Consider the following 26,999-nt stretch of genomic DNA (forward strand, 5'->3'; position numbering starts at 1 on the left):
ACAGCAAGCTCAGCAACAGCTCAAGGAAGCCCAGGACCACCATCACTTCTCAGAATGGCAATGAAAGAGCATCAGCAGCATTGCCAATATCACGACAGCAATAATAAAAAGAGGACTGAGAAAAAAGCTGAAATGCGATTGTGAATGTCATTATCAAAGACCCCACCCACCCGGGACATTCTCTCTTCTCTCCTCTTCCATCAGGTAGAAGATACAGGAGCCTGAGAGCACCTACCACCAAACTTAAGGACAGCTTCTACTCCACTGTGATAAGACTATTGAACGGTTCCCTTATAGGATGAGATGGACTATGACCTCACTATCTACCTTGTTGTGACCTTGCACCTTATTGCACTGCACTTTCTCTGTAGCTGTGACACTTTACTCTGTACTGTTACTGTTTTTACCTGTACTACATCAATGCACTCTGTACTAACCCAATGTAACTGCACTGCGTAATGAATTGACCTGTACGATCAAGGCAAGTTTTTTCACTGTACCTCGGTACATGTGACAATAATAAACCAATACCGACACCAAAAACTTTTACCCCAAACAAAAGCCCATTGTTTGTTCTTATAGCTAATGACAACAGATTGGGCTGGTGATGGAATGCATCATACATAGTTCTGAACTGGCCAGTGTATGTATGTCACATTTGGATTGGTAATGCTATGAGATAATATGTAAACTTTAGATCAATACAGTGTGATTTTATTGTACAATTGCAGATTTGCACTCAATTATTTCTTATCTGGATGGCATATCTTCAAGATACACACAATGTAGCATCAATTAATAGTAATAGTAGCTTCAGTATAGCATGTCTCCAATTAATAGATGAATGGATAACTTCATCCCCTTAAGGTATAGCTATCAATCCTATTTCCCCTTCATCAAAAGTGCCTTTTATGGATGGAGCAAAAAGAGCCCATTTATAATTACAGGAAAAAACTGAGGAGGTACAAGTTCATCCGTGGCCACTTCTACTAACCATATGTAGATGGCTGGGCACTGCACTCTGGTTCTGATTTTCAGTTCCTCTGATTTCAGAAACAGAGCAACATGTAGCAATTACTATACATCATATAGTGTCAGTAGCTGAGGATTTTGTTAAATAAAAGTTGGAAAGTAAGAGAGCAGAGGGAAATACTTTCATTCTGCTATAATCATGTTTAACCAAACTGCAGGAGGCGAGATGATTTGAATTTTTAACCACACAGAACATGGGGTCACAGAATAACTTCAGGATCTTTCTGGCAGAAGAGTGATGAAATTTTAGGCAGCAGTCAGCAAATTTTTAGTCTTCACTGCAAGTTGCAATCGCAACCACTGACTAGGTCATAGGAAGGATGCCAGATGGGAGCCAAATGGCCTAATTTCCAAGTCACTCAAACCACATGCCATTTAGACTAAACATTTTGAATAAATGTGGTCATTTGCAAACTTCACCGAGCTGGATCCCAACAGAGAGAAGCTGCTAGCCTCTCAACTTCCTTTGGCCAAGGAGCAAGTCAATGAAATCACTCATTTTCTTGCTCTTCTATCTGCACTCCCCCAACCATTTTCACTTGCTTCTCCCTTATCCTCATGTTTGCTTCCCTCATTTTCTCTATTTTTCTTCATTTTTTTTCCCCTTTTTTGTTGTCTCCTCTTAGGGCTAAAGAGAAGATCATATTTGCTTCTTTGGTTATTTAGCAGCCTCACTGGTGCCTGACACTGGCCTTTCTCTAGGCTTCTTTATTTTTGTCAAACTTATGTTTAAGGGACAATGAAATTGAAGGAACTTTGCTTTTGCTCTCATGCATGTACTCTGAAAGAGATTGAGAAGTGAGGCAAGGCACAATCTCTCCATTCTGGTTCATCTCTTGCACAAGGTATTTCTCCACCCTCCTTGCAGGCCCTGGCTTATCAGGGAGGTTACTGATGCAACTAAATAGCCTATGTTTCATTTCATAATCACTGTAACAAGCAGTCTACACCTCCGATGCAATCACATTCCTGCTTTGCATGCTATTTCAAAGCTGTGGCTTTCCTTTCAACAGAGAACTATTTTCCAAAACATGCCTAAAAATAAATTAGAAAGAATTAGATGCAAACATGTGGGAAAAAAAGCTGACTAGAAAACAACAGCCGATTCATTTATGTCCATCACATGAAGTCATTATGCATTTATGCAGCATGATCCCCAATTCTTCACACACAAGAGATGCAGACTCTTGGGAGATGCAAATAAGTTAAAAACTAGCAAAGTTCAAGAATTGTACACAAACTTACTCTGTGTGTTGCCCAAAGATGCTAGAACTTCTGCTGATGACTGTGAAGTTGCTGTTGTCTGAATTCACTTCCCCATTCCCTTATCCAAATCAATAGAAACTTGCTTTTCCCTCCATTTCTTGATCCATCACTCTCACCTTCCCTCACCCCATGAATAGTCTGAAGTTGACATATCACAGCAGAGATATATAATGGTTCAAAGCCCATTAAATACTCAAAGACTTTCTATTGCCCATTCTGGTTAAATTCTGCTTAGAACACAGAACATAGAAAAACTACAGCACAATTCAGGCCCTTCGGCCCACAAAGCTGTGCCAAACATGTCCCTACCCTAGAAATTACTAGGCTTACCCATAGCCCTCTATTTTACTCAGCTCCATGTACCTATCTAATAGTGTCTTGAAAGACCCTATCATATCCGCCTCCACCACCGTTTCTGGCAGCCCATTCCATGCACTTTTAGGATAGTGTGAGGAACGGGATTTTACATCTTTAACTGCACCAGGTTTTTCATAAAAAGTGGTACTAACAACATTTAGAAATTTAGAATAGAAAGATTCAAGGGGGTCAATTTTACATAACCAGAACAGACAGTGTGATCAAAGCTGGTTTGCAGTTGCAGTTTCAGATGCCCAGATGTCTTGGATTGAGCAATCTATGCAATCACTTAATACAAATAAAGAAATTATTGCTAGAGGGCTTAAAGTACTGCATTTTAACTTGTGCCCACAAGCAGTTCTGCATTAAGGTCCATTGTCATCAATCTGACAGATGACAGCTGATACGAGCTACATTATGATTACTGTACTGTACTTTCCTTAACTAATGAGTAAATTTGGGTTTGCTACCAATATGCTTTCGGATTGTGAAGAAGAAATTTCATCTTTCAAAATCTCCAATTGTTAGATAAGATTTTTTGAGTTCTAATTTAATAAAAGAGCATCAAATTACAGATGAATAGAATAATATAGCACAGAATCTACCATCTGGCCTGCTGAATATCTCATTCAGACCGTTAAGATTTTGGTTTGAAGGAGGTTTGGTTAATGGTAATTATCTCCACCTTTTTTTAGCTACAGTTGTGCAATGACATGATCATCATTTTGTGTCTGAAATGTGTTAGGAATTGTCCATCTAACCAAGAAGCAGCTAATCCATGCCTGAAAATGTGCCTGAGTTCTACAGTGGGGGTCCGGTTCACAAACCTCTGTTTGTCCTTTCATTGAAAAAAGGATGCAATGCTGTTATTTTCTACTTCATACACTGATGTGTTATGCTCAACAGAACTCCTTTAATTTAATATTAGAAATTACCTTGTTGACGGTATTGCTTTATTTGGATCACTTTCTTCCCCATTTATCTCAGGAGGTTTCTCAAGCGCAGGAAAGTCTTCAAAGACATGCCTCACAGGTTCAGAGGGAAAAGAGTTCTGGAAAATGTTTTCCACGAGATTCCATGCATCAGCCTAAAGGAATAAAGATATTGCGTACTCTGTATTCACTTAAAACACAATCCTTACTAAGGATGCCATTTTAATTCATTTGAGGATCCTGAAGTCACTAGTTTGCAAAATTTGAATCACACCAAGGGTTTCCCTTCCTACTCTATCTGAAGAGCCTTTCAAACCTTTATGGTATCATTCTGCTTATCAGAGATTTGGTAAATGAAAAGTTGCAGTGGCCCAGATTCTGTGGCCAGCAACAAATACACATGCTCACCATCAATCTCAAGTAAAGCAGCACACAAAGGCTGATTATATCTATAGCATGGATTCTCCCTTTCAGTAATGACACAATGTATTGGGGATCCACTGCATCCAAGGTCCAGTGAAGTCATCAAGTAGGCTGAACAGCAAATTTGATTGCAGAATATTAAAACAGAGAGTAAAAAGAAATAAAAAAGCCAAAACTACAGATTCTGGAAATATGAAGTAAAAACAAACCACTAGACATATTTAATAGGTCAGGCAACACCTGAACAGAGAGAAAAAAAACAATGTTTCGGGTCGATGACCTGTTCTGATGAAAGATCAACCTGAAATATTAATCTCTCTCCCAACAGAAATCAAAAATAGTTTTTAAAAGTAACATTTTAACCATTTTACAGAAAACAAAGATTGGATCATACATTTGGGATTAAAAGGTAAAAGCTGAAAATATCAAACTAAAGATGAAAGACATTTAGTTTTTCTTTAAATGTTATTCTGAGGGCATGGTACAGGTTCTCCCCAACTTATGAACTTAGGTACAGCCCGCACATACAGGCGATTGTTTGGGACACCGGCAGGATGGATTTGCCAGCTGCTGCAGGCAGCTTCTGCTGGATGGGGACTTGATTCATGGCTGCATTTCTGACTTGCAAACCGTTGGGGTTATGAACAGTTCAGAGGACAGAACCCTGCCATAAGTTGGGGACGACCTGTATTCTATAATTTTAAAGTTAAACTTTTAGGTCCATAGAGGTTCTGACATAGCATGCTTTCTTTTTAAATAAACAATCCTCATTCAGCAATTTACAGCAAGAATAGTGTGCAAAAATAGTTTGTCCAATCATACAGTATATTCTTTGTATGTTGCACTTGTGAAGATGGCAATGCACATCCTGAGGTTGTGCAAGGTATTACCGAGAGCAGTTTCAGATTTACCTGGGCTTATTCAGATGCCTGAAGCTGCTGTCACTTTTATTTGGTAATGACACCAAACGTTGATAGAGTACAACCACAGCAACTTCAAATTTCAGACCAATACCTTTTATGTGAAGGTTGGGAAAAGTTTGTTCATGCCACTATCTGGCTGAGTCATTCTTTTTAACTTCAGCACCTTGATCAACCCAAACAGAACTTCAGAATCCAGACCCTCTTGATCATAAAGTCTGCCTAATTCCACCTGCCTAACGAGGTCCACCTACCTCCCTACCTTAGCTCAAGTGCTGCTAGTCATTATTCCTATCTTGTGTGCCTTCAACAGTCCTTTGATGACCTCAATTCACTCTTAATCAAACCTCCTGTAAAAACTTTAGCTCATCCAAAATCTGCCACCCATGACCTTTTCTGCAGACAAGCCTACATCATCATCCTAGGAGCACAATTATTATTGGTTCCCACTGAAGATGTAACTGCTGAAAGACAATGTTTAGATCTTTCACTGAATTACCTTCCTAAATGCTTTTGTTTCCTTCTCCTCCTATGAACCATTTGGAAAAAAATATTACTTTGAAAAATTTGTGATCCCTCCCAAAATCTTTTTGGCCCAGGACTCCCCAAAACCACCTCCTCCCCAACAAACTCCTTTCCAAGGAGCTTCAAAGAGCATTACTAAATCATACTTAAAAATATAAATACCTTCAAAGAGCATTACTAAATCATACTTAAAAATATAAATGCAGGTTTTTGCACTAATCACATCTCAAAACTTGAGAAATAGAAGGAATAGGACTTTCGATCCCTTATACTTGCCGTACCACTCAATAAGATCAAAGTTGTTCTTTTATTTTAATGCCACTTTCCTGTACTATCCCCAAATTCCTTGATTGCCTTAATATCCAAAAAACATCAATCTCTGTCATCTTAAATACACTTATTGACACAGGCCTCCATGGGGTAGACAATGCCACAGATTCACTGTAGTCCAGGTGAAGAAATTTCCATTCATCTCAGTTCTGAATGGTCAACTTTTATTTCAAAACTGTGACCCCCCCTAGTCCTAGACAGTCCAATCAAGGAAAACATCATTCCTGCATCCACTCTGTCAAGGCATGCAAGAATCATATACTTTACAATGAGATAACCTCTCATTTTCCCCCCAAACTCCAGAGAGCCTGCATTAGATCCAGAAGAGCCAAATCCCTCTTCAAACCTACCATCCCGGGAATCACTGTATTCCTTCCATCACAGGTATAGCTTTCTTTGGATAGGGACACCACACAATATTCTGTATGTATCTGATAAAATCCCTATGTAATTGGACCAAGATGTCTCTACTTTGTCAAGTGCATCCACGTTTTCAGTAGTCATGTCCAAGACCTGTTATATGTTGAGGGCTAACTTTAAAGGAGATGAGCAAGATTTCATCCCTCACACATCATGCCACCGCTGCTGGCACAAAGATTGATCTCTCACATATTGATTCTATTACCTAGTATAACAGCCAATGTGGAAAATTAGACAATACTAGGAAAATCATTCATACTACGAAGCTAGTTTCAAAGGATAGGACATAGCAGATTTGATCGGTAACTCTTCTGATGAATTCTTGGACATGAAGGAATCAGGATAAAAGCACACAAATCCCTGCAAGAGTGCATGTAAAAGAACCAACGCATAGTCAATTGGAGAGATTTGCAGAGGAGGAGGTCAGAAAGACCCATATAGGTTCCCTGAAGGCAACCGTTTTGGTGAACTCCAGAGCTACAAGAGATTCTGGCCCAGCTGATGGGAACAACACATCAGATTCACTTACCTTCTTTGCATCGCCATCAAAACGAACTACATATTTTTGTATTTGAGTCAGAGTCATACAGCATGGAAAGAGGTCCTCTGGCCCACCACATCTGCGTGGACTCTCAAGCACCCACTTACATTAATCCCATGCTATTCACACTTTATTCTCCCCACATTCCTATCAACACTCTACAGGTTCTCTCACTCACCTACACACTGGGGACAATTACATTTGCCAACCCACACATCTTTAGGATGCAAAAGGAAACTGGAGCAGCTAGAGGAATGTCACAGGTGGAATGTGCAAATTCCACACAGACCATTCCTGAGGGGAGGATGGAATCAGGTTTGTCAGTGAGGCAGAAGCTCTACTAATTGCACAATGTACTGCCCAAGTATCCCGTGGAGAGAGAAAAAAGAAAATCAGGATTACATGGACAGAGCAAGGACGTGGGATCAATTGAACAGTTCTTTCAAAGAGCTAGTCAAGGCAAGATAAGCTAAATGATCTTGTTTTCTGGTGTATAATTCTATTCTTTCATTTACGGGCAAAAGAAGTGGCATCAGTACTGTAAAGTGGCATTGAACAACTTGTAATGAGCACCCTCCTGCAACCTGCAATACTGCCTTTGTCAAACACATTGATACGATCTGGATTTTTATTTTGGGATCTGGGTATTGCTGGCAAGGCAAGAATTGTCCATCCCTAATTATCCTCAAGATTGTGATGAGCTACCTTCTTTAACTGCTGCAGTCCTCTGATTAAGGTACTCCCAGGATTTAGCCACAGTACCAATGAAGGAACAGTGATACATTTTCAATTCAGAATAGTGAATGACTTGAAGGTGAACCTACAGCTGATGGTGATCTCGTGCACCTGGAACATTTGCCCTTGGTGATAAAGGCCAGAGGTTTGGGAAATGCTACTGGAATAGCCTGGGTGAGTAACTGCAGAACAGATAATAAGCACTGCAGCCATTGTGTACCAGTAGAGGGAATGAATGCTTCAGGTGGTAGATACCAATCAAATTTTCCTGGATGGTATCAAGTTTCAACTGTTGCTGGGGTTGCACTCATCCAGATAAGTGGAAAGTATTCCATCAGGCTCATAACTTGTGCCTTGTAGATGGTGAAGACTTTGGGCTGGCCGGCAAGTTGCTGGCCATTGGTCACCCTGCCTCTGGCCTGCTCTAGTAGCCACAGTATAAATGGGAATGGTTCAGTTGTGTTTCTTACCAATGGTGACCCAAAGGATGGTGTAGGTGGGGTCTTGGCAATGGCAAAGCCACAATGCCAAGGGTAAACGATTAGATTCTCTAATTTGAGTCAGTTATTGTCTGGCAGTTTCATGGCAAACATATTACTTGCCCCAGTTCTGAATGTTGTTTGTTATGGTTGTGTTAAATGTAAGCATTTGTTGAGGAGTTATGAATGGAATTGAACATTGTGCAGCCATCGACCAAATCTTCACTTCTAACACTTTGATGAAAAGCAGCTGAAGATGCTTGGACCAGACCTGCTCATGGCTGCAGTAAATCAGATTCTACATCCTCGTTATGTCCCTATCAAAAAGGGCAACACACATTTTGTATATTCTGTGGGAAAAAAAGGTGCAAGTTTACACCCTCTGAGGAATTCCGGCAGTACATTCCGTGGCCAGGACAACTGACCTCATAACCACAATAACTTTGCTTTGTGTCAGCCCTCTGACTTCCATTTTTACCAGGGCTCCTTAATGCTACACTCAGTCAAATGATGCCTTTGTCAAATGCAGTGACACCACTGGAATTCAGCTGTTTGGTTCACATTTTGACCAAGACTCTGATGGAGTTTGGGGCTGAATGGCTCCAGCAAAGTGAGCATCAGTGAGAAGGTTATTGATGAGCAAGTGCCTTCCATCACTTTGGTGATGACTGAAGTATATTAGCAGTAAGTAGCCTGTGCTGTAACTATATTGGAACAGCTTGGTTAGTTCTGGAGCACAGAAAAGTGACAGAGCTTGAGGTCAAAATAGGATTTGACCAAATGGTACCAGTAAATAAGAATTCAAAAGGAACTCAGCAAGAAACACTCCATTGGTGGAGTTAAAGCAGGCACAAAGTAAGGTGGTTACGGCTACTGGGGCTCAAACAGCTTGGTCCCAGGAATTTGAGTCAATGTTTTAGGCCAACCACCTCCAGCTCCTTTATTAATTGCTTGTCTCATGGTCAGAAGACAGCATTAACTAATAGTTGCAAAGTGTTCGATTTCAAATACTATTTATAACACAATAAAGCAGTCTGTGCCGTGCGCAACAAGACTTGGACAACTCCCAGGCTTAGAGTCAAAGGTGATAGGTAGTTTTTGTGCAAGTGTTTGTGGAATCATCATCAAGTGTTTATCCCCATCAGTAACAAAGCTGGTACCAGAAGGGTAATAGCAAACTCTCTACATGCCTGAAAGGGTGCAGATGCAATATTTTTAAGCAGCTCATCAATAATTAGTTCAAAACAGTCTATTTCATTAATATCCTGACCACCAGCTTAAATACCAATTATCTTGTTTATTATTGAATTGTGACAAGTGTACAGTTGCACTTGTATTGACATTACTTTTACAGCTGTTGGCTAAAAGACAAAACTATGTTTGAAGGAGCCCTTTTGCATTCCGACTACAGTGTTTTCCACCATTTCCCCTCTCCCATACATAACACATTCTGGCCTTCTCTTCATTGCTTATTTTTGGAAAATTTTAAAAATTTTCACTAAGCATCAAAATTCATTTCCATCCTTTGGACCAAGGTAGAGTTCTCATGTTTGCAACCCATTGTAATTACCTTCTGCCACAAGGTCCCCCCACCTCTTCTTTTCTTCAATTGTTCACATGTAAAACATTATTTTTAGATTTGCCTCCTCTCACATCTTCTAGTTTGAGTTTCTTTTCAATGTAGCCAAACATTTATCTAATCCAAATTATGAGTCACATAATTTTATCTAATGATATGCAAGTATTCTACACAAGGCGCCAGGAACCTCACAGTTTAAATTGTTTGCTGATGTTTTCAAGGAGTAGGATTCTCCGATGCAAAAGAGTAGTTTATGTTTCAGACTTTGCTGATACAGCATAGGCACAAAAATGCCTTGCGACTTCTTCTTGCATCAGTGTATATTTGATGTACCTCATTTTCTATGCTAGTTCTCAGAACATTCCCAATAATTTCCTTGTAACCTATTCTCTCTTATATACCCATCAATTCCTCTGCCACTTACCTACACTAGGGGTAACTTACATCAACCAATTAATTATCAACTAGTAGATCTTTAGGATACAGGAGGAAACTGAAATACGCAAGGGAAAACCCAGACAGACATAGCACAAGAAGTCAGTACCAAACCAGGATTGAGGTAGCAGCACTTGTTCACTGTACCTGTTGAAAAGATGAACCATGAGCCAAAATAAAGCAAGGGTGTGCTATCAAATTTTTAATATATTTGTATCTATGACCTAGATACTGGGCATGTCAAGACAAGCTTGTAACCATAAGGAATGTGATGTCTAATGGATGTGGCAATCATTACGGAATATCTAGCCCCAGAGCTCATGCACAAGTGCTCAGCATAGAGCAGAACCTTTCAACTTGTTTAAACTGATAATCAGTTGCATACTAAACATCTTTAGTACCCTGATGCAAAAATATTTAGAAGAACCAAATAAAGTGAAAGACAACACGAGAAGTATGTATTTGTAGTAATTATTATTCACTGTATTTTTTTTTAAATGAGCTTCAAAAAGTTACAATGCCTATGTCTGTAATTGAATTGCAGTTATTTTTCACATATACTTTTTATTGTATCTTTACAAACTTACTTTTCTAGCAGCAGTGTAATTTGACATGTAATACTATCTTTATTAGCTATCAAACTTTAACCCAATAACTGAGAAATACCCTGAGAATCTCTCATCAGTAACCAACTCTAAACTTTAGCATTGTACACTTCCTCAATAAAAAAAATGCTGACAGATTTACGAGATAGTGGCTGCTTTGTTCTTGCATTTGATGAAGTCCAGAAGACTTCCGCAAAGATATTTTATTAAGGCCATCAGGGTTAATCATACCAGAAGCATTTCCTGATTACCATTTGTATGGTTATCTGTCCAATGTATTTTAAGGCTGTTTGCCTGAAGAGGAGGGTCTGGAAGTCAGATAAATACAAATGCTGTGCAAACATTATTTTGATTCCCATGTTTCGCACACGTACATGTTAACTCATTTAATATCCCTGCTGGAAAGTGGTCCAAAAGGAATCTGTGAATGGATTGTCAGCAAAATATGAGTATATTCTGAGCACCTAAACTCAGTTCTTCAAAGATGACAGCTTAAACTGCAAGCCATTTTAAATCCAGGCATGCAGCATGGAGACAATATCAGATTGGGTGTTATCAGCAAAATTTGTACTTTTGGGACTAAGGTGACAATTTGAGATAGAGGTTCTAGAAATTCCAGCTTCTACATTGTCTCATGCTGCTGCTTGTGTAACATTTAGTTACAACTCTAAACACCATCTAATTAGAATGTTTGCCTATCTGAAGTCCATTTAATGACAAGAACCTATCATATCTAGTGAGACAAAACCAATAATTAGGGTTGCTAGTCAATGCATGGACAGTATTTGAACACAGTTATGCAGTTAAGGTCAAACCTCAGCTTGCAGGGAATAAGGTTTCACTTCTTGTTGAATAGTAGAAATGTTCAATGAAACTTAAAGGAAGGTTATTGCATAAAAGAACAACTCATGGTGTAGGAGGTAGTACTTTGCTGTGGATGGAAGACCGACTGGCTAACAAGAAAATTGCCAAATGGGGTTTCTGCTGAATTGGAAACACATAACAAGGGGTATGCCAGAAACTGACATATCTGTGTAAAGAAACAGAATTAATGTTTCAGGTCAAAGACTCTCTGTCAGACAGTGAAAGAGAAAACAAATTGAAGTTGGAGAGGATGGGGGAGGGGATGGATATGACAAAGAGAATATTTTGATTAATTTATAAACTAGGTGAGTTCATCTGGTCAATGGGAGCAGTTACAAGAAGACAGATCATGAACAAACAAACATAAAAGCAATGAAATGAGAATTGTAAGCGATTGAGCACAGAACCAAAAGGAACATTAACGTTGCAAAATGCAAGGCTGTAGAACATGTCCAGCAGTCATGCTGTGCCTTTGGAAAGAGAAAAATAGAGCCAATATAACAAATGGATTGGCCATTTCTGATGCAGGCAGAGAAAACGTGTTATCTGAAGTCATAGTATTCTACGTCAAATCTGGAAGGCTGTGTTTTGGCCAGACAGCAAAAGTAGTTTCTTAACCTTTGGCCATCTTATGAGGGAAGGTTGGATAGGCAAGGCTTGCATGTGTTGAAGAGTGAAAACATCTTGTATGAAGCATACAAGATCCTAAGAGGGTCTCAGCGGGGTCACTGTTTTTAAAAAAAAAATGGGGTTGCTCAATTGTGGTAGAGATGGGGTGAAATATTTTCCACTCAGAGGATTGAGAGTCTTTGAAAATCTCTTCCTCAAAAAGGGGCTGGGAGCAGAGTTTTTGAATATGTTTAAGGCAGAGGGAGGTAGATTGTGAAACAAGCTTGTGCAATGTTACTGTGCAGTTTTGAGGTTACAATCAGATCAGCCACGGTCTTAGAAAATAGCAGAGCTGAACTAATGAACTGAGTGACCTATTCCTGCACCAAATTTGTACAAAATGATGGGTGCAATCTTGGGATAAGAATGTCAGATCCAATCTAAAGATAAGCTATTCAAAGTTTCACTTTTCAATTCATTTTATCAGAGACATGTAACAGTGGTTCCCGCAAATGGGAGAGATTTAGATCTTGATAGAAAGTTAATTCAGTGCAGCAGATTAGAAAGGCAAAAGGAATTGATATAAAGATATGGCACAGCTTAACTGGTCGAAACACAAGGAAAAAGAGAACTTCCTTCAGCACACAGAAGAAGCACAAGTCATAGTAACAAGGATTGATGTAGGTACAGCAGTGGCACAGTGAATAAGTGACTGAACTGGTAATTCACACATCCAAGATCAAATTCCAACACAACAGCTGTTAATAATCTGGAATTTGGGAAAACAAGAATTCATCAATGGTAATAATGACCAGTACAGGACTGTTGCATCTGGTTCACTGGTGCTCTTCCGGAATACAAATCTGCGACCTTTACCCAGTCTGACTCCTTGTGGTTTACCGTTAAATGTCCTCAGAAATGGCCTAGCAAGTACCATCACTGCCATATTCAAACAGAGAAAGAATAAGGGCAGGCAGACCTGGGTAGATTTGCAGCTGGAGTGGGGTCCAGAGTGTTGGTAAGTTTTCTGCTCTCTTTAAATTCACTAGTTCACTAGAAAATGCAATATGCTACTGGGTAACGTAAAAAAATTGAAATGATATTTGTGCATTAATAGAAATGACATCCAACATCTGGAAAATCTGCCAATCCAGCACTATCAAAGGGTTCTGGATTATTTGAGTTTTACTGTATTTGGTACAAGTCAGGAGCATGATGCAATATTCTCCACTTTCCTGGATGAGTCTATCGCCAACGACTCTCAAGAAACATCCAGAACAAAACACCCCACTTGACTGGTACCCTAATCACTACCTCCAAACATTCATTCTCTCCACCATTAGTTTATAATGGCTTCAGTGTTTACCATCCACAAAATAATCACTCACCTTGGCTACTCTCACATCGCTTCCCCTGCAACCTCTCCAACCATGATGGACAAGGTTTGCAGGTGTATGGAAAAACCATGAGCTGCATGCGCTCCCAAGTTACAATACCATCCTCACTCGAATATCACTGTGCCCAAATCCTGGCACTTCCAACCCAATGGTATGGAGGGAGTACCTTCACTTCAAGGAAGATGCTCACCACCACGTTCTCAAGAACAGTTAAGGATGGGCAGTAAATGCTGGCTTTGCCAGTGACACCCAAATTCAGAAAAATGAATAGATTTAAACAAAACCAATGGTGTGTAGTTTCATTGACTGGACAATGTAAGAGTTCAGGTGAATGAAGGCAAACATTAATGAAACTCTGATTTTGGGGGGGGGGGGGGAAGGGAGGGAAGGGAGAACAAAAAAAAAGTCCTATAAATGAATCCTATAAAAGTCCTATAAGTGATTTCAAATTTTTAAACAATATACGCATCAGCTTTTTGAGCACTTGAATTGCCAACAGGACTGGTCAATTAAAGGCACGAATGCAAAGACAAGGAACTAATCCCACACAAATGGGGAAGTTTCACCTTGATTCTACTCTATAGAACTGGTATCTTGGTGTATAGCACCCACATTAGAACAAAGAGTAAAGCACAGGAACAGACCCTTCGGCCCAGTGTTGAGCCAAACTAATTAAACCAGTAATTAAATGCTTAACTAAACTAATCCCTTCTGCCAACACAATGTCCGTACCCTTCCATTCTCTGTACATTCACGTGCCTATCTAAGAGCCTTTTAAATGCCTCTATTGTATTTACCTCCACCACCACCCCGGCAGTGCACTCCAGTCACCCACCAATCTCAGTAAAAACTCCTCCTTTGAATTTATCCCTTCTCACCTTAAATATATGGCCTCCAGTATTAGACATTTAGATCCTAGGAAAAGATACTGGCTGTCTATCTATGTCTCTCAATCTTATCAACCTCTATCAGATCTCCCCTCAGCCTCCATCACTCCAGAGAAAACAACCCAAGTTTGTCCACATAGCACATGCCCTCTAATCCAGACAGCATCCTGGTAAACCTCTTCTGCACCCTCTCTAAAGCCTCCACATCCTTCCTATAATGGGACAACCAGAATTGAATGCAATACCCAGATGCAGCCATAGAGTTTTATAAAGCTGCAACATAACTTCCCGATTCTTGAACTCAATGCCTCTACTAATAAAGGCAAGCATGCCATACACTTTCTTTACCACCCTATCAACCTGTGTAGCCACCTTCAGGGAGTTATGGACTTGGACTCCAAGATCCCTCTGTACATCAACACTGTTAAGGGTCTTGCCAGTGTACTGTCCCTTTATGTTTGATCTCCCACAGTGCAACACTTCACATTTGGCCATGTTAAACTCCATCTGCTATTTCTCCAACCATATCTGCAGCTGATCAAAATCCCGCTGTTTCCTTCGGCAATCTACTACACCACCAATTTTTGTATCATCTGCAAACTTACTAACCCACCCATCTACATTTTCATCCAGGTCATATACACACACACACGCGTCACAAACAGCAGAGGTCCCAATATGGATCCCTCTGGAACACCACTAGTCATGAACTTCCAGCTAGAATAAGTCCCATCAACCAGTACCCTCTGCCTTCTATGAGCAAGCCAATTCTGAATCCGAACAGCCAATTCACCATGGATCCCATGCATCTTAATCTTCTGGATGACCCTCTCATGGGGGACATTGTATAACAATTGTGTATGGAAGATAATAATGCAATTTTTAAAAAAAATCTTACAAAAGCTTGAGAGCCTGCCAACCAAGTTTAAAAAATTAGCTCTGGCACTGAGTAACAAAGTTCAAAACTATATCACATATTAACAGTTCTGGCTTATATGCCTGCAGAACACAGCCATTAATTGACTAGCTTAACTCATTTGAAACTTTTAATGCAAAGTAGAGCAGACGTAAAACATGCAATCAGAATTAAGTTGGAAGCATATTTATTGTTACAGCTTTCTTAACTTTTGGTGATAAGATTTTAAACTGTATGCTGTAAAAAATGTACATTGATACTTTCTCACTCCATTCATGAGTGCCTGTATAGGATTTGAAGTCATTTCTTTCAGCTTTGGTCTAAAGACCCAAATTCTATTCTAATGAGTGAGATCATTTATGCTGTCTTTGTTAGATAAGGTGGTTTGGTGGTAGAAAAGGTGCGTGGGGAGGAAGCAGGACAAGGCATCCCATCGTGGGATACAGGATGAAGTTGAGCATGATGTGGGCATATAACAAGCACTTACAGCAGTGAGATGTGCAACAGTAAAATAATTGACAATGCCTCCTAATGAGAACAGCCTGTGCTTAAACACCTGACCCCTCCCCCCCCCAATACACCACGTCCCTACCATAGAGTCAGAAAAATGTAGCTAACACATTGCTGAGCAGAACACAATGAAAACATTCTTATCATTTCATTGCATAGCTCAACACCCTTATCCATGCACCATTGGAATAAACCTTCCCCCAAATCACCTCAAAACCATCTTCAAACTCCAAACACGTGCTATTGGCCTTCTTTCACATCTCTGGGACTGAACCTGTTTAACTGTATCTTCGCCGGTAAATGAAAAATCAAAAGAACTGCAGATGCTGGAAATCTGAAATAAAAACAACGTTGGAAAGACTCGAAGGTGAGCTGCATCTGTGGAAAAAAAAACAGAATGTTTCAGACTGAAGACTCTTTAGACCTGAAACATTAACTGTTTCTCTAGCTACAGATGCTGTCTGACCTGTTGAGTATTTTCTGTTTTTATTTCGTATATTCACCTGCATCTTTGATGTTTTTGTACTTTGCTCCCCACACCCCGCTACCAATAAAGTATGTTTAATTTCTCCCACCTTTAGCCCTAGCATAGATTCTAACTTCAAGATCACAAGGCAGAGTTCAGTGCACCAGTGTTCACATTTAGCACCACTCGACCTTGCTTTCCTCTGTCAATTACCCTCACTTCAAATAGCTCCTAATGAATATTTGACAATCCAGTCAGTTGGCTCTTCCACTTTCCATTAGCTAACAAGCCAGAGTTACCACCTTCTTTAGCCCTTAACCTGCATCTCATTGTAATTTCTTATCTCCTTTCACATTCTCATGCAGTTCAATTTAGCCAGGAGTTACTCCCTTGGCATCTTCCACATACAAAATAGCCCCTCTATCCTGATCTGTCCATTCCTTTTACCTCCAGATCTTTCAAATCAGATACCTTGGCACTGAAATAACTCCAAACAAAATCACAAATGACATCTATAATTATGCTCAAAATACCCACTCGTTTCTTGATTTGTCCTGTCTTTGACATGGTAAACATAATCTTCCTTCAATACCTCTCCTCCATTGTCCAATTCAGTAGGGCTGCCCTCAACCAATTTCATCATTCCCTATCCAATAAACAGCACAGCCTCTCTATCATTGGTTAAGTCAAAGTCGAGTTTATTGTCATATTCACAAGTACATGTATGCACAGGTGCTATGAAAAACTTACATGCAGCTGTATCATAGGCACATGGCATCATATAAAAATTACCAGCAGCAGTTGGACATCTGGTCCCTGGTGCCTAAAGAAGAGGGTTCAAACCTGTGTGGGGAATCCCCACAGGATTTCAAGTCCAATGCCTTAACCACTTGGCTATCGCAGTTCCACTTCCCACTGCAGGGAACATCAATTTTAAACACAACCAATTACAAAATGAGCTTTAATTCAAAAGAGGAAATATGGTAGATACTGGAAACCAATGGTAATACCACCTTGAAATAAGCTGAAGTGAAGGGATGTTGATAAACACTCTCTGTCAAACAAAGACAGCTTCTAATATTGGGTTGCCATGGAGTGAATGTGATAAATTGAGACAAGACATCCATTAAACTCTGTGACATATACAATGATATGACTCCACAGTGCCTTTGAACCAAGCACAGCCTATCACAAGTTATGAACCTGTGAAGCATGACCAATGGTTGAGAGATGAAGAAACAAATTTGTAAGGAAAATGCCTGTTAAAGTGATTAATTCCTGGCCTCTTCACTGCATCTGGCCAACATAAAAAAAGACTTCAAGCAATCAGCGAAGCCAACCAGTCACTTGCTGATTCCAGAAAGAGGGCGGTACGGTAGCGTAGCGGTTAGCGTGATGCTATTACAGTGCCAGTGATCAGGGTTCGATTCCCATCGCTGTAAGAAGTTTGTATGTTCTCCCGTGTCTGTGTGGGTTTCCTCCGGGTGTTCTGGTTTCCTCCCACATTCTAAAGACATACGGGTAGGTTAATATGGGTTTAAAATGGGCGGAGCGGACTCATTGGACTGGAAGGGCCTGTTACCACGCTGTAAATAAAGTTTTAAAAATATATGAAACATTTAAACTTATGTATTCATGATTTAATGAAGTAATCTCAAGGAGAAACTGCTTGTGTGTTTTGTCAGGAACACAAAATACACAAGTAATTCCTACACTATTGCCACAATGTCACCTCTGGAACGCTCCATGAATCATTCTTGGCCCCGCCTCCTCTTGCTCACCTACAAGCTACTTCTTGATAGCATCTGAAGTCACAAGGCTAGGTTCCACAGGATGATATCCAGCACTGTTTTCCTGGCACTTCTCTTGATCCTTCAACCACTTCTGTATTGTCAGATCCACACCCAACACCCAGGCATAACCAAGATGCAATTACTTCCAGTCAAATATTGTAAACAATTGCTTTAGTCTTCCCAATCTCCACTACTCCTCCTAATCGTTTCACAGGTTGAAACACAACACTCTGACTATCCCACCTCAATCTGTTTATCGGTCTATATTCTCACCATCACTGATGGTGCCTACCAGCACCTCTAAACATTGCCACTCTTGGTTCAACCGTTGCCAAAAAGTTATCCGTCAGAGATCTGACAGAATGTTTCCCCGGCCACGTTTCCACCTTTAAACTGCAGCTCATTTTGTCATGTACAAATTGGAAACAAAAGGAGCATAGGTTAGAGACTATTTTCTTCTAACTAGTATGTCTGGGGAAGTGGAGGGGTAGTCTGGTGGTGGTCAGTGTAGGTTGGTGCTCAAGGCAGAACTTCTCTCCCAAGTGATTTTGGTACAACTTACAACCTTGGTGTCGACCTGATTTCCTCTTCCATTGCACTCCCAAATACTACAACTTGTTCAACTAGATTTCATGGTTTTCATTCCTATTCTCCTTTTAGCTCCTTGGAGTTGGCTCTGAAGAAAGAGGTCACTACTAGTCATATGAAATGTGTTTTTTTAATAAAAAAAAGATTCTACCCAACCTGATCCAGCATTTTCAGCTTTAGTTTCTCTCCTACTTATCCAGCCAATTCCATTCCCTATATCAATTTTATTGTGGTTATTCTGTAGCCCACAACTTAGATACCCAGGAGGGTACAATACTCTTAAATGGCACTTGCTCAATAATACCACTGGGTTCAATAGTCAAAGTAAAGCATTTACTGGATTAAAAACTAGGAACAATTTAATTTGTTCCCTACTATTGAGGGCACTTTTTGCATTATTGCAGCAAATCCATCAGTACAAGTTGTTAATTAACTGCTAAGATTTGTAATTTAACTTGACATTCCCAGATAAACCAGAGTTTACAGCCTTTTAGCTCAGTTCCTAATACTTACAATTCAGTATGTCTCAACATTTCAATCAGCACTTTTCCCCATTTTTAACGTTCATTGAAATATCTTACTGTTTTGATGATATCAGAATAATTTTACTTATAATGAAAGAACAGCAATTTCTGATGATTTTAGTAGTGGCTAAAGGATTTTTGGAGACAGAACAAAGGAGGAAGCTATACCACCAGTTGATGCCTGGTTAATGCAGGGGTTTCCAGCAAAAAAAAAACATTCTACATGCTGGAAGTCAGAAAAAAAATTCATAGAAAATGTTGGTACACTCAAAAAAGACTATTTTCCTATCTGTACATAGTCACCCTGATGTTGTGTTTTCAGTATTTTTGTGATTACATTTTACCAATAATAATTCAATTACTTTGACAATCATCGTTTATAAAAGAATTTGCAATACTAACCTTCAAAGCTGAATTCGCAGAGAGAATCTCCTGGATTTGCAAAAGTGGAGAAGTAATAGGGCACAGAATGCCACCTGCACCAAAGTCTGAAAATTCAGTTTCACTGCAGTCACTCTGAAACGTGCCTTCCACTAGCTGGCCATTACTCTCACATGATGTCCATTTTAGTGTGGAGTCTGCAAAAGCAGCAGATTGACCTGGATCGTCCTCAACATTCCTAGAAATATCTAATTTTGAAATGCTGACCTCTTGAGCATCAGCATTGGTCACCGATACAGAGAATTTGGATTCATTGTCAAATTCATAGTTTATATGAGATTTATGGTCCTGGGTAGGAAAAGGATGATGATTCTTGAAGTTGTCATTAAAAACTTTGGAATTCTGTTGCAGGGAATGCTTTGCCACAGGATCATTCTCTTCCATCACTGGAAACCCACAAAAAGTACCAACACACTGCTGTTGGATAAGAGGCGTTTTACAATAACTTGCAAAGTCACTCCATATATCATTGTTTCCTTCCTCCATCGATGCACTCGGCACTTCTTTTGGCAAAGCATTTTGCTGCTTATCCTCCACTGAATCAGCTCTGTTTAAAATGTGCTTCATGTCTGAAATGGCATCCTCCATGTAGCTTACTGGACCAGCAACATTTGACTCCTTGGAATCCAATGCTTTAGAACTGAAGGATATATTAGTTTCTAATATAATTGTGCCTCTTTTGAGGATTTTCTTAAGACAATTTGATTGACAAATGGATTTCTGACACCTAATCCACAGTCATCCAATGGAATAGAAATTTCCACATTTCCTTTTATTTAATTTTGTTTTGTGGAACATTCTGCCATGCTCCAAGGAAAAAAATCTGCATTCTACTTTTCTTCATCACGTTGCAAAAGTGCTGCTGGTAACCTTTCCCGATACACTATAAAAGCAGTTATGTTGATGGCACATAGTCTTCAAGATTATTACTTTGGGATTATAATGCATTGATAAATCGAAAGTGGCTCATGAAGGACTGAGCAGTTCTGAAGAAAAAAAGTGGAAAATTATTTTCAGTATTGTTTCTAAGTTTAATGCAAGTCAATATACTTCATATCACAGTTTAAAACTTAAAAAAAAGTTTAGAGTTAAAAAAAATAGTAAAACAGGAAAAATGATTTTAGCACCAGTCTTTATTCAACTAACTTTAACATAGCTTTGTGGAAAAACTAGTGCTGATTTGAAAACTGCATTTGCATGACATGGATATAACTTTGCAATTAATAGATTAGTCTCTATCATCATCATGGATAGTGAATTAATTGTACTGTTTTCACATGACCTTCAGGATTTATACTAATAGTCACCTTCATTGGTTTGAAAAAATATATACAAAATAAGGAAGTGAAACATTCTTTGCATTGTTGTAATATCAGGCATTGAATTAAGAGAGAAAACAAAAGGCTATTTGAGCCAGGCCAATATCAATTCTGGCACATTAGCCATCTTACAGCAGTCCATTTGAAAAGTTTTCCACCATCTTTTCAAGGACAAGGCATGGGCAATGTAAGCCTTTACAAAAGCCTTAACAGTGAGGAAAGAGGCTCTGCAAAAGCCAGAACACCTACTGTACCACAATCAAGCCCAACCATTCTCAATGGCTGCCTGGGTGATCTTCCTAACCAGAGATAAACCCTACCACCAAGTTTCCAGAGTATCTCAGATCAATAATTTCTCCTCTACTATTCTAGCATTAAAGAACTTTTCTTTATGCTCTTTCTTACATTGATAGCAAGAAAGCAGATGGACATAGGTTTGGATATCTACTATTGATGGTGCTGTTGGAGGAAGGAATGCTAACCAGCACAATCAAAATATTGCACATTTAACTTTAACAATACTGGCGGGGCATCTTTACCACATATTGGTGTTGAAAAATGAAGTATTTGTTTAATACATCATCTGATAGACTCTGACAATGTAGCAACTCTTAGTAATGCAACAAAATGCTTAAACATACAATTTTCTGTTTTACAGACAGAAGCATTGCTAATGAGTGAAATTAAAAGTAAAGAATCATTTGCATTTGGAAATAAGCAATTTTGAGAAAGTGTCTGTAAATTTGTGCACATTACTGTAGTATTACATCTTGTAGGTTAACTATATTTTTTGCCTAAAATATTCCACTTGTCATCTTTTGGTATTCGAGTAAAAGCACATTTGATCCTAAGACTGTTGTACCCCAATGGTACCTAATGTTACGCAGGTCAAAACCCAAGTTATTCTCGTATGTCACCTTTGAGCCACTAGAGATAAACTTCGGAACCACTCTAACTAGTGGATTAAATGAGATTAGGGTTCCAGCAACAATTTGTTCTTGGTGAAATAGGATGCCAGGCCTCAGGTCTGAGTGCTATGCAAGATAAAATTGGTCAACAAACCTTTCCAGCTGTTCAATTGTAAAAGCAGATTGCGGGGCAAACTTCAACCCTAAATAAATCAACTACATGAACTTAGTCATGAGTGTCATAAAGAAACTGGGTTTATAGGGAGAGGTTTGGCAGGCTAGGAGTCAAAGAAATACAGCATGGAAACTGCCCCTTTGTCCTATCATGGCCATTGAGCACCCAATTTTACACTAATCCTACGCCAACCTATTTTATCTTCCCCATATTCCTATCAACTCCTCCCACTCAATAACCACCCCACCTCTCCCCCCCCCACCACACACACACACACACGCACAGCAATTTACAGTGCCAATTAACCTAGAAACCCACTTTTTTTTTGGAATGTGGAAGGAAACCAGAGCACCCAGAAGAAGCCCACCTGGACATGGAGACGGTATAAACTCCGCACATACAGCAGAGGTCAGGATTGAACCTTGGCTGCTGGAGCAGTTAAGCAGCATCACTGCTAACCATGTCACTGTGCCACCCCCAATGTAATACAGAGTCAGAAGTACCATGGGGGCACGATAGGAAGGATATTTCCTCTCGTGGGGTAATCTGGAAATTATTTCAAAATAGAAGGGTTACCTGTTTAAAGACAGGAGACAAGGACGAATTTCTTCTTTCAATGGTTGTGACTCTTTGTAATTCTCTGCCTCAGAGGGATGTGTGGAGGCCCTACAGATATATTCCAGTTTGAGAATAGATAGGCGTATGCACCAAGATTTCCAAAATGTTAATTTAGAGTTATACAGCATGGAAACAGGCCCTTCGGCCCAACTCACCCATGCTGACCAAGATGCCCATCTAATCCATCCCATTTGCTCACGTTCGGCCCATAACCCTCTAAACCTTTCCTATCCACGTACCTGTCCAACTGTCTTTTAAATGTTATTTACCTGCCTCAACTACTTCCTTTTGCAGCTGATTCCACATACGTACTACCCTGTGTGTGGAAAAAGTTGCCCCTCAGGTTCACCTTAAACCTACACCCTCTAGTTTTGGACTCCCCTACCTTGGAGAAAAGACTGGCTATTCACCTTATCTATGCCCCTCATAATTTTACATAGCTCTACAAGATCACCCCTCATTCTCCTATGCTCCAAGGAATAAAGTCTCAGCCTGCCCAACCTCTCCTTATAACCCAGTCACTCAAGTCCTGGTAACATCCTCAAATCTTTTTTGCACTCTTTTCAGCTTAGCAGCATCTTTCCTATAGCAGGATGACCAGATTGAACGCAATACTCCAAGTACAACATCTTTAACCAGAAAAGTAACTGGACCAGCTACCTAGACGTCACGACTACAGTTGCAGGTTAGTTGCTGAGTATCCTACAACAAGTGATCCACTTCAACTGCATTTCCGTCTGTACAAAGCACAAACCAGGGTACAATGATATACTCCTTACTTACCTGGAAGAGGCAAGAACAAGCAGCTCAAAATCCTCTGAAAAAAAGTAACTTTGACTGGCATACTAACCACCATCCAATATATTTAATCCATCTGTAGCCAGTACATGATGGTTGCAGCAAATGCACATAAGAAGGGGCATTGCTGCAACTTACCCAATGCTTGTCCTCCCACCCAGCAAATGGACAGGACCACCACCACCTGCACATTATGTTTCAAGTCACAAATTGGGCTGACTTAGAAATACGTTGCTCTTTATTAGTATCCTGGAACTCTTCAACCAACACCACTGTTGGAGTACCTTCACAAGGTCTCTTGCAGTTCAAGGCCATGAATCACCACCACCTTCTCAAGGGCAATTAGAGATGATCATCAAATGTCATCTTAACAATGAAGCCAACACATATGAATAAAAAAAAACACTCACCCAGATTGGGATGGTTCTTCATTCACAAAGAAGTTTTCCAGTCTTTCTTTGTGTAAATATTTACAAATAGCATTCTAGCTAAGCAGGCACCCAATTTGAACCTTAGGACCCAAAACACATTCAAGAAATATTTCACAATGAACCAAATGAATACCATTGAAAATTAAATTGACAGTTCCCATAACACAAAGTATGGTAAAGACATGATACAAAGTTTCCTCGTTTTTAATTTTGCCAGCTTTCACAGCAAAAATCGATATTAAGTGATTTTAAAACATTTATCCCTTCCTCCACCCGTGGCCCTCTTCAAAAATAAAGAGCATCAATCACTGGGTTTGGGAGAGTTTAGATTAGTTTATGCATAGCCAGATACATAAAAAGTTGAACTAAACTCATCATTATTTTCCCGTCTCGACAGCATAAACTTAAATCCGAATTTGTAAACTATTACATTCATCCATTTACCAAAAAGCCTTAAGAGTGTCAGTATAACGATAATATTCTTCAATCATGTATTCTCAAGTAAATAACAACAGGTGAAAGCGCGGCGACTCTCAAGGGGAAAAAATCCTTAGATTTTGATCTACTAGGATTGTTATCAATAGTCGTACACCGCTGTAAATTAACGTACGCCACGGCAGACGTGTTCGATCGCGGTTTTAAAATTACTTCACACCCGGAAGTGAGTGAGAGGGCTCGACAATGCAATTTCACCCCCTGTCAGTGGATTATTGCATAATGGTGAAAGGAACCCCGATTTTAATGACAAATAGGGATGATGGTCGAAAGCTGACATTATGTAAATATTCGGATGGAAATTACCCAGTGACTGCAAGATCCTCTCTAGTTCTGGGCACATCTGTGCGCTCATCTCGCCCAACCTATATCGAGATCTATATTTAAACATACGTTTATTTTCCAACCAGTATTCATCAGATGCCTAGCAGTTTTTTTTTTACAGAGTTGGGCAGAAAATAAGTTATTTCAGGTAAAGTGGGACATGCAAATACATCTCACTCCTGAAACATATTGAATGGTGCTGTGACCAATCTCCATTGATGAGACTCAACCCTGCGGAAGCTCTGTGATTAAACTTTTCCAATATCCATTTAAAAGAAAACAGCGTTTGCGAACAGTCGGATGGGAGGGAAGAAAGAGGGGAGGTTAAATGCAGCCAGGGCAGCTCAATACCCCGCACAAGTCTCGCTGCAATCCCCACCAGTTGCAAATCTGGACAAGTTACCTCCAAGCAATGGAAGGTGCGGGGAGGCAAACAATTTAGCCTGAAAATAAGCCGACGTCGCCAGCGCCTCGCCCGCGGAGAAACGTGTCCCATCACAGCCAGATAGTGCTACCGTACCTGAGGCTGGCCAACCGATCCATCAGCCGCCGCCGCCCCCCGGCACCTCAGCCTCTGCCACCGCTGCACCCTAGTTCCAGCTCCACCGCCACTGTTCACCAGCACCCCCACTACTGCTACATAGCAAACAGCTGAGCCTCACATTATCAATCCGTGGCCTCTGCCCCAGCCCCAGCCCCGCCTTCTGGAGCGGCGCATTTGTTACAGTTTCCCGGCGTCATCCTGTCCAAGGTTCCAAGATTTGAAACACAAGTTTCGCTCGGGTCCCGGCGAATCCTGGTGTGTAATTCAAACCACGTTCAGAGACGTGTCCAATCTCATTGTATTGCGTTTATCTTTCTGCATGAGTTAGATCGGAATACAAAGTAAAATAATGTGGATATTTGAAATCTGAAGTTAAGCCAGAAGCTGGAAGTAATCAGCATGTCAGACAGTATCCGTGGACACAGAGAGAGAGAGACAGTTCAGACTGATGATTTTTCAAGGCCACCATTTATTGTGTTAGGATAAATTGCTTGATACCAAAGTGATTCGCAAGTGCTGTTGAAAAGCCATCAACCTGAAATGTTAACACAGTTTCCTGGTATACAAGCATGCTATTTGAGTAATTGAGTATTTCCAGCATTTTCTCTTTTTCCTTGTTCTCATTCCGAGGCTTTGTGAATGGCTCATAATTGTGTATTTACAATCAATAAGTCTGTGGCAAAGCAACACCCCCTCCCCCAATCGTGCACTAGTTAACAAGTTAATCAGCAGGTTCAAAAAGAAAAGACAAATTAACGTTTAAGTTATAAACCTTGCAATCAGTCTATGGCATTGTAAATGTGACAGTGAAGCACTACACCAACACTTGACTATGTTCAGCTATATATCATATCTACTATATTACATGTATATTGTGAATAGCATCACATTTTAAACTACATCTGATAACTTAAAACCTTGAAAACATATGTAAGCAGGGGTTAGGTAGGAGATCACAAGCTCAAAATGATCCACTGCCTGTACCAGCACTGCTCTAATCCCATGTCCACAATATGATGGGCCATGTCGAAAGTCTCTGTTCCACAAGCCAAAGGCTGCAAATGATGACAGCGGATCTTAAGGCCCTGCTTCCAGCGAAGCCCTGGTTGCCTTTGATGATTCACTGTTTATTTCACTGCTTTAATTGTTTCAGATATTCAAAGCCATTTAAAAAACAGTTGAAATTAATTAAAATAATAAAATACATAAACAATGAAAAATAATGAACAGTTAAAACCACATTACACTGCTGTTAGTTACAAAAACATAAATGCAAGAGTGAAATAAACAAAAATAAACAGAATCTTAGCTAAATGTACCTTTTACATACTATATGGATAAGAAATTGATACCAAAATAGAATCAGGACATGTGAGCAGCCAGGACACCGGAGCTGATGCCAACAATTGGATAAGCCATGATTTTATTGAATGGAGGAGGAGGCCTGAGGGGCTTCTGGATGAAAAAGTTGCCCCCAGGTCCCTTTTAAATCTTTCCCCTCTCAGCCTAAACCATTACCCCTCGTTGTGGACTCCCCTACCCTGGGGAAAAAGACTGTCACCGTCCACCCTATCTATGCCTCTCATAGTTTTAAACACTTCTATAAAGTCACCCCCCCACCGTTCTAAGGAATAAAGATCTAGCCTGGCCAACTTCTCCCTATAACTCAGGTTCTCTAGTCATGGCAACATCCTAGTAAATCTTTTCTGTACCCTTTCCAGTTTAACCATGTCTTTCCTATAACAGGGTGACCAAAACTTGTACATAGTACTCCAAGTGTAGCCTCACCAATGACTTATACAACTGCAACATA

At 39.9% G+C, this 26,999-nt stretch overlaps 1 protein-coding gene across 3 annotated transcripts in view; it reads right to left on the minus strand.

Moving 5' to 3' along the window:
* Nucleotides 1–25,628, minus strand: part of LOC127573387 (uncharacterized) — a 46,042-nt gene extending 20,414 nt beyond the window's left edge. The window contains exons 1-4 of one of the 3 annotated variants that reach the window (XM_052021555.1): nt 25,163–25,460; nt 23,803–23,903; nt 19,536–20,560; nt 3,591–3,742 (exon numbers count right to left, since the gene is read on the minus strand). In XM_052021555.1, the coding sequence (XP_051877515.1) occupies nt 3,591–3,742; nt 19,536–20,162 (779 nt within the window). In that variant the 5' untranslated portion in view covers nt 20,163–20,560; nt 23,803–23,903; nt 25,163–25,460. Of the gene's footprint in view, nt 1–3,590; nt 3,743–19,535; nt 20,561–23,802; nt 23,904–25,162 lie in introns of all 3 variants that reach the window. The other 2 variants (XM_052021574.1, XM_052021565.1) reach the window with 2 other exon arrangements.
* Between the last annotated feature and the right edge of the window lie 1,371 nt (nt 25,629–26,999).

Source organism: Pristis pectinata, chromosome 1 (assembly GCF_009764475.1).
Source record: "Pristis pectinata isolate sPriPec2 chromosome 1, sPriPec2.1.pri, whole genome shotgun sequence".
Lineage (NCBI taxonomy): Eukaryota > Metazoa > Chordata > Chondrichthyes > Rhinopristiformes > Pristidae > Pristis > Pristis pectinata.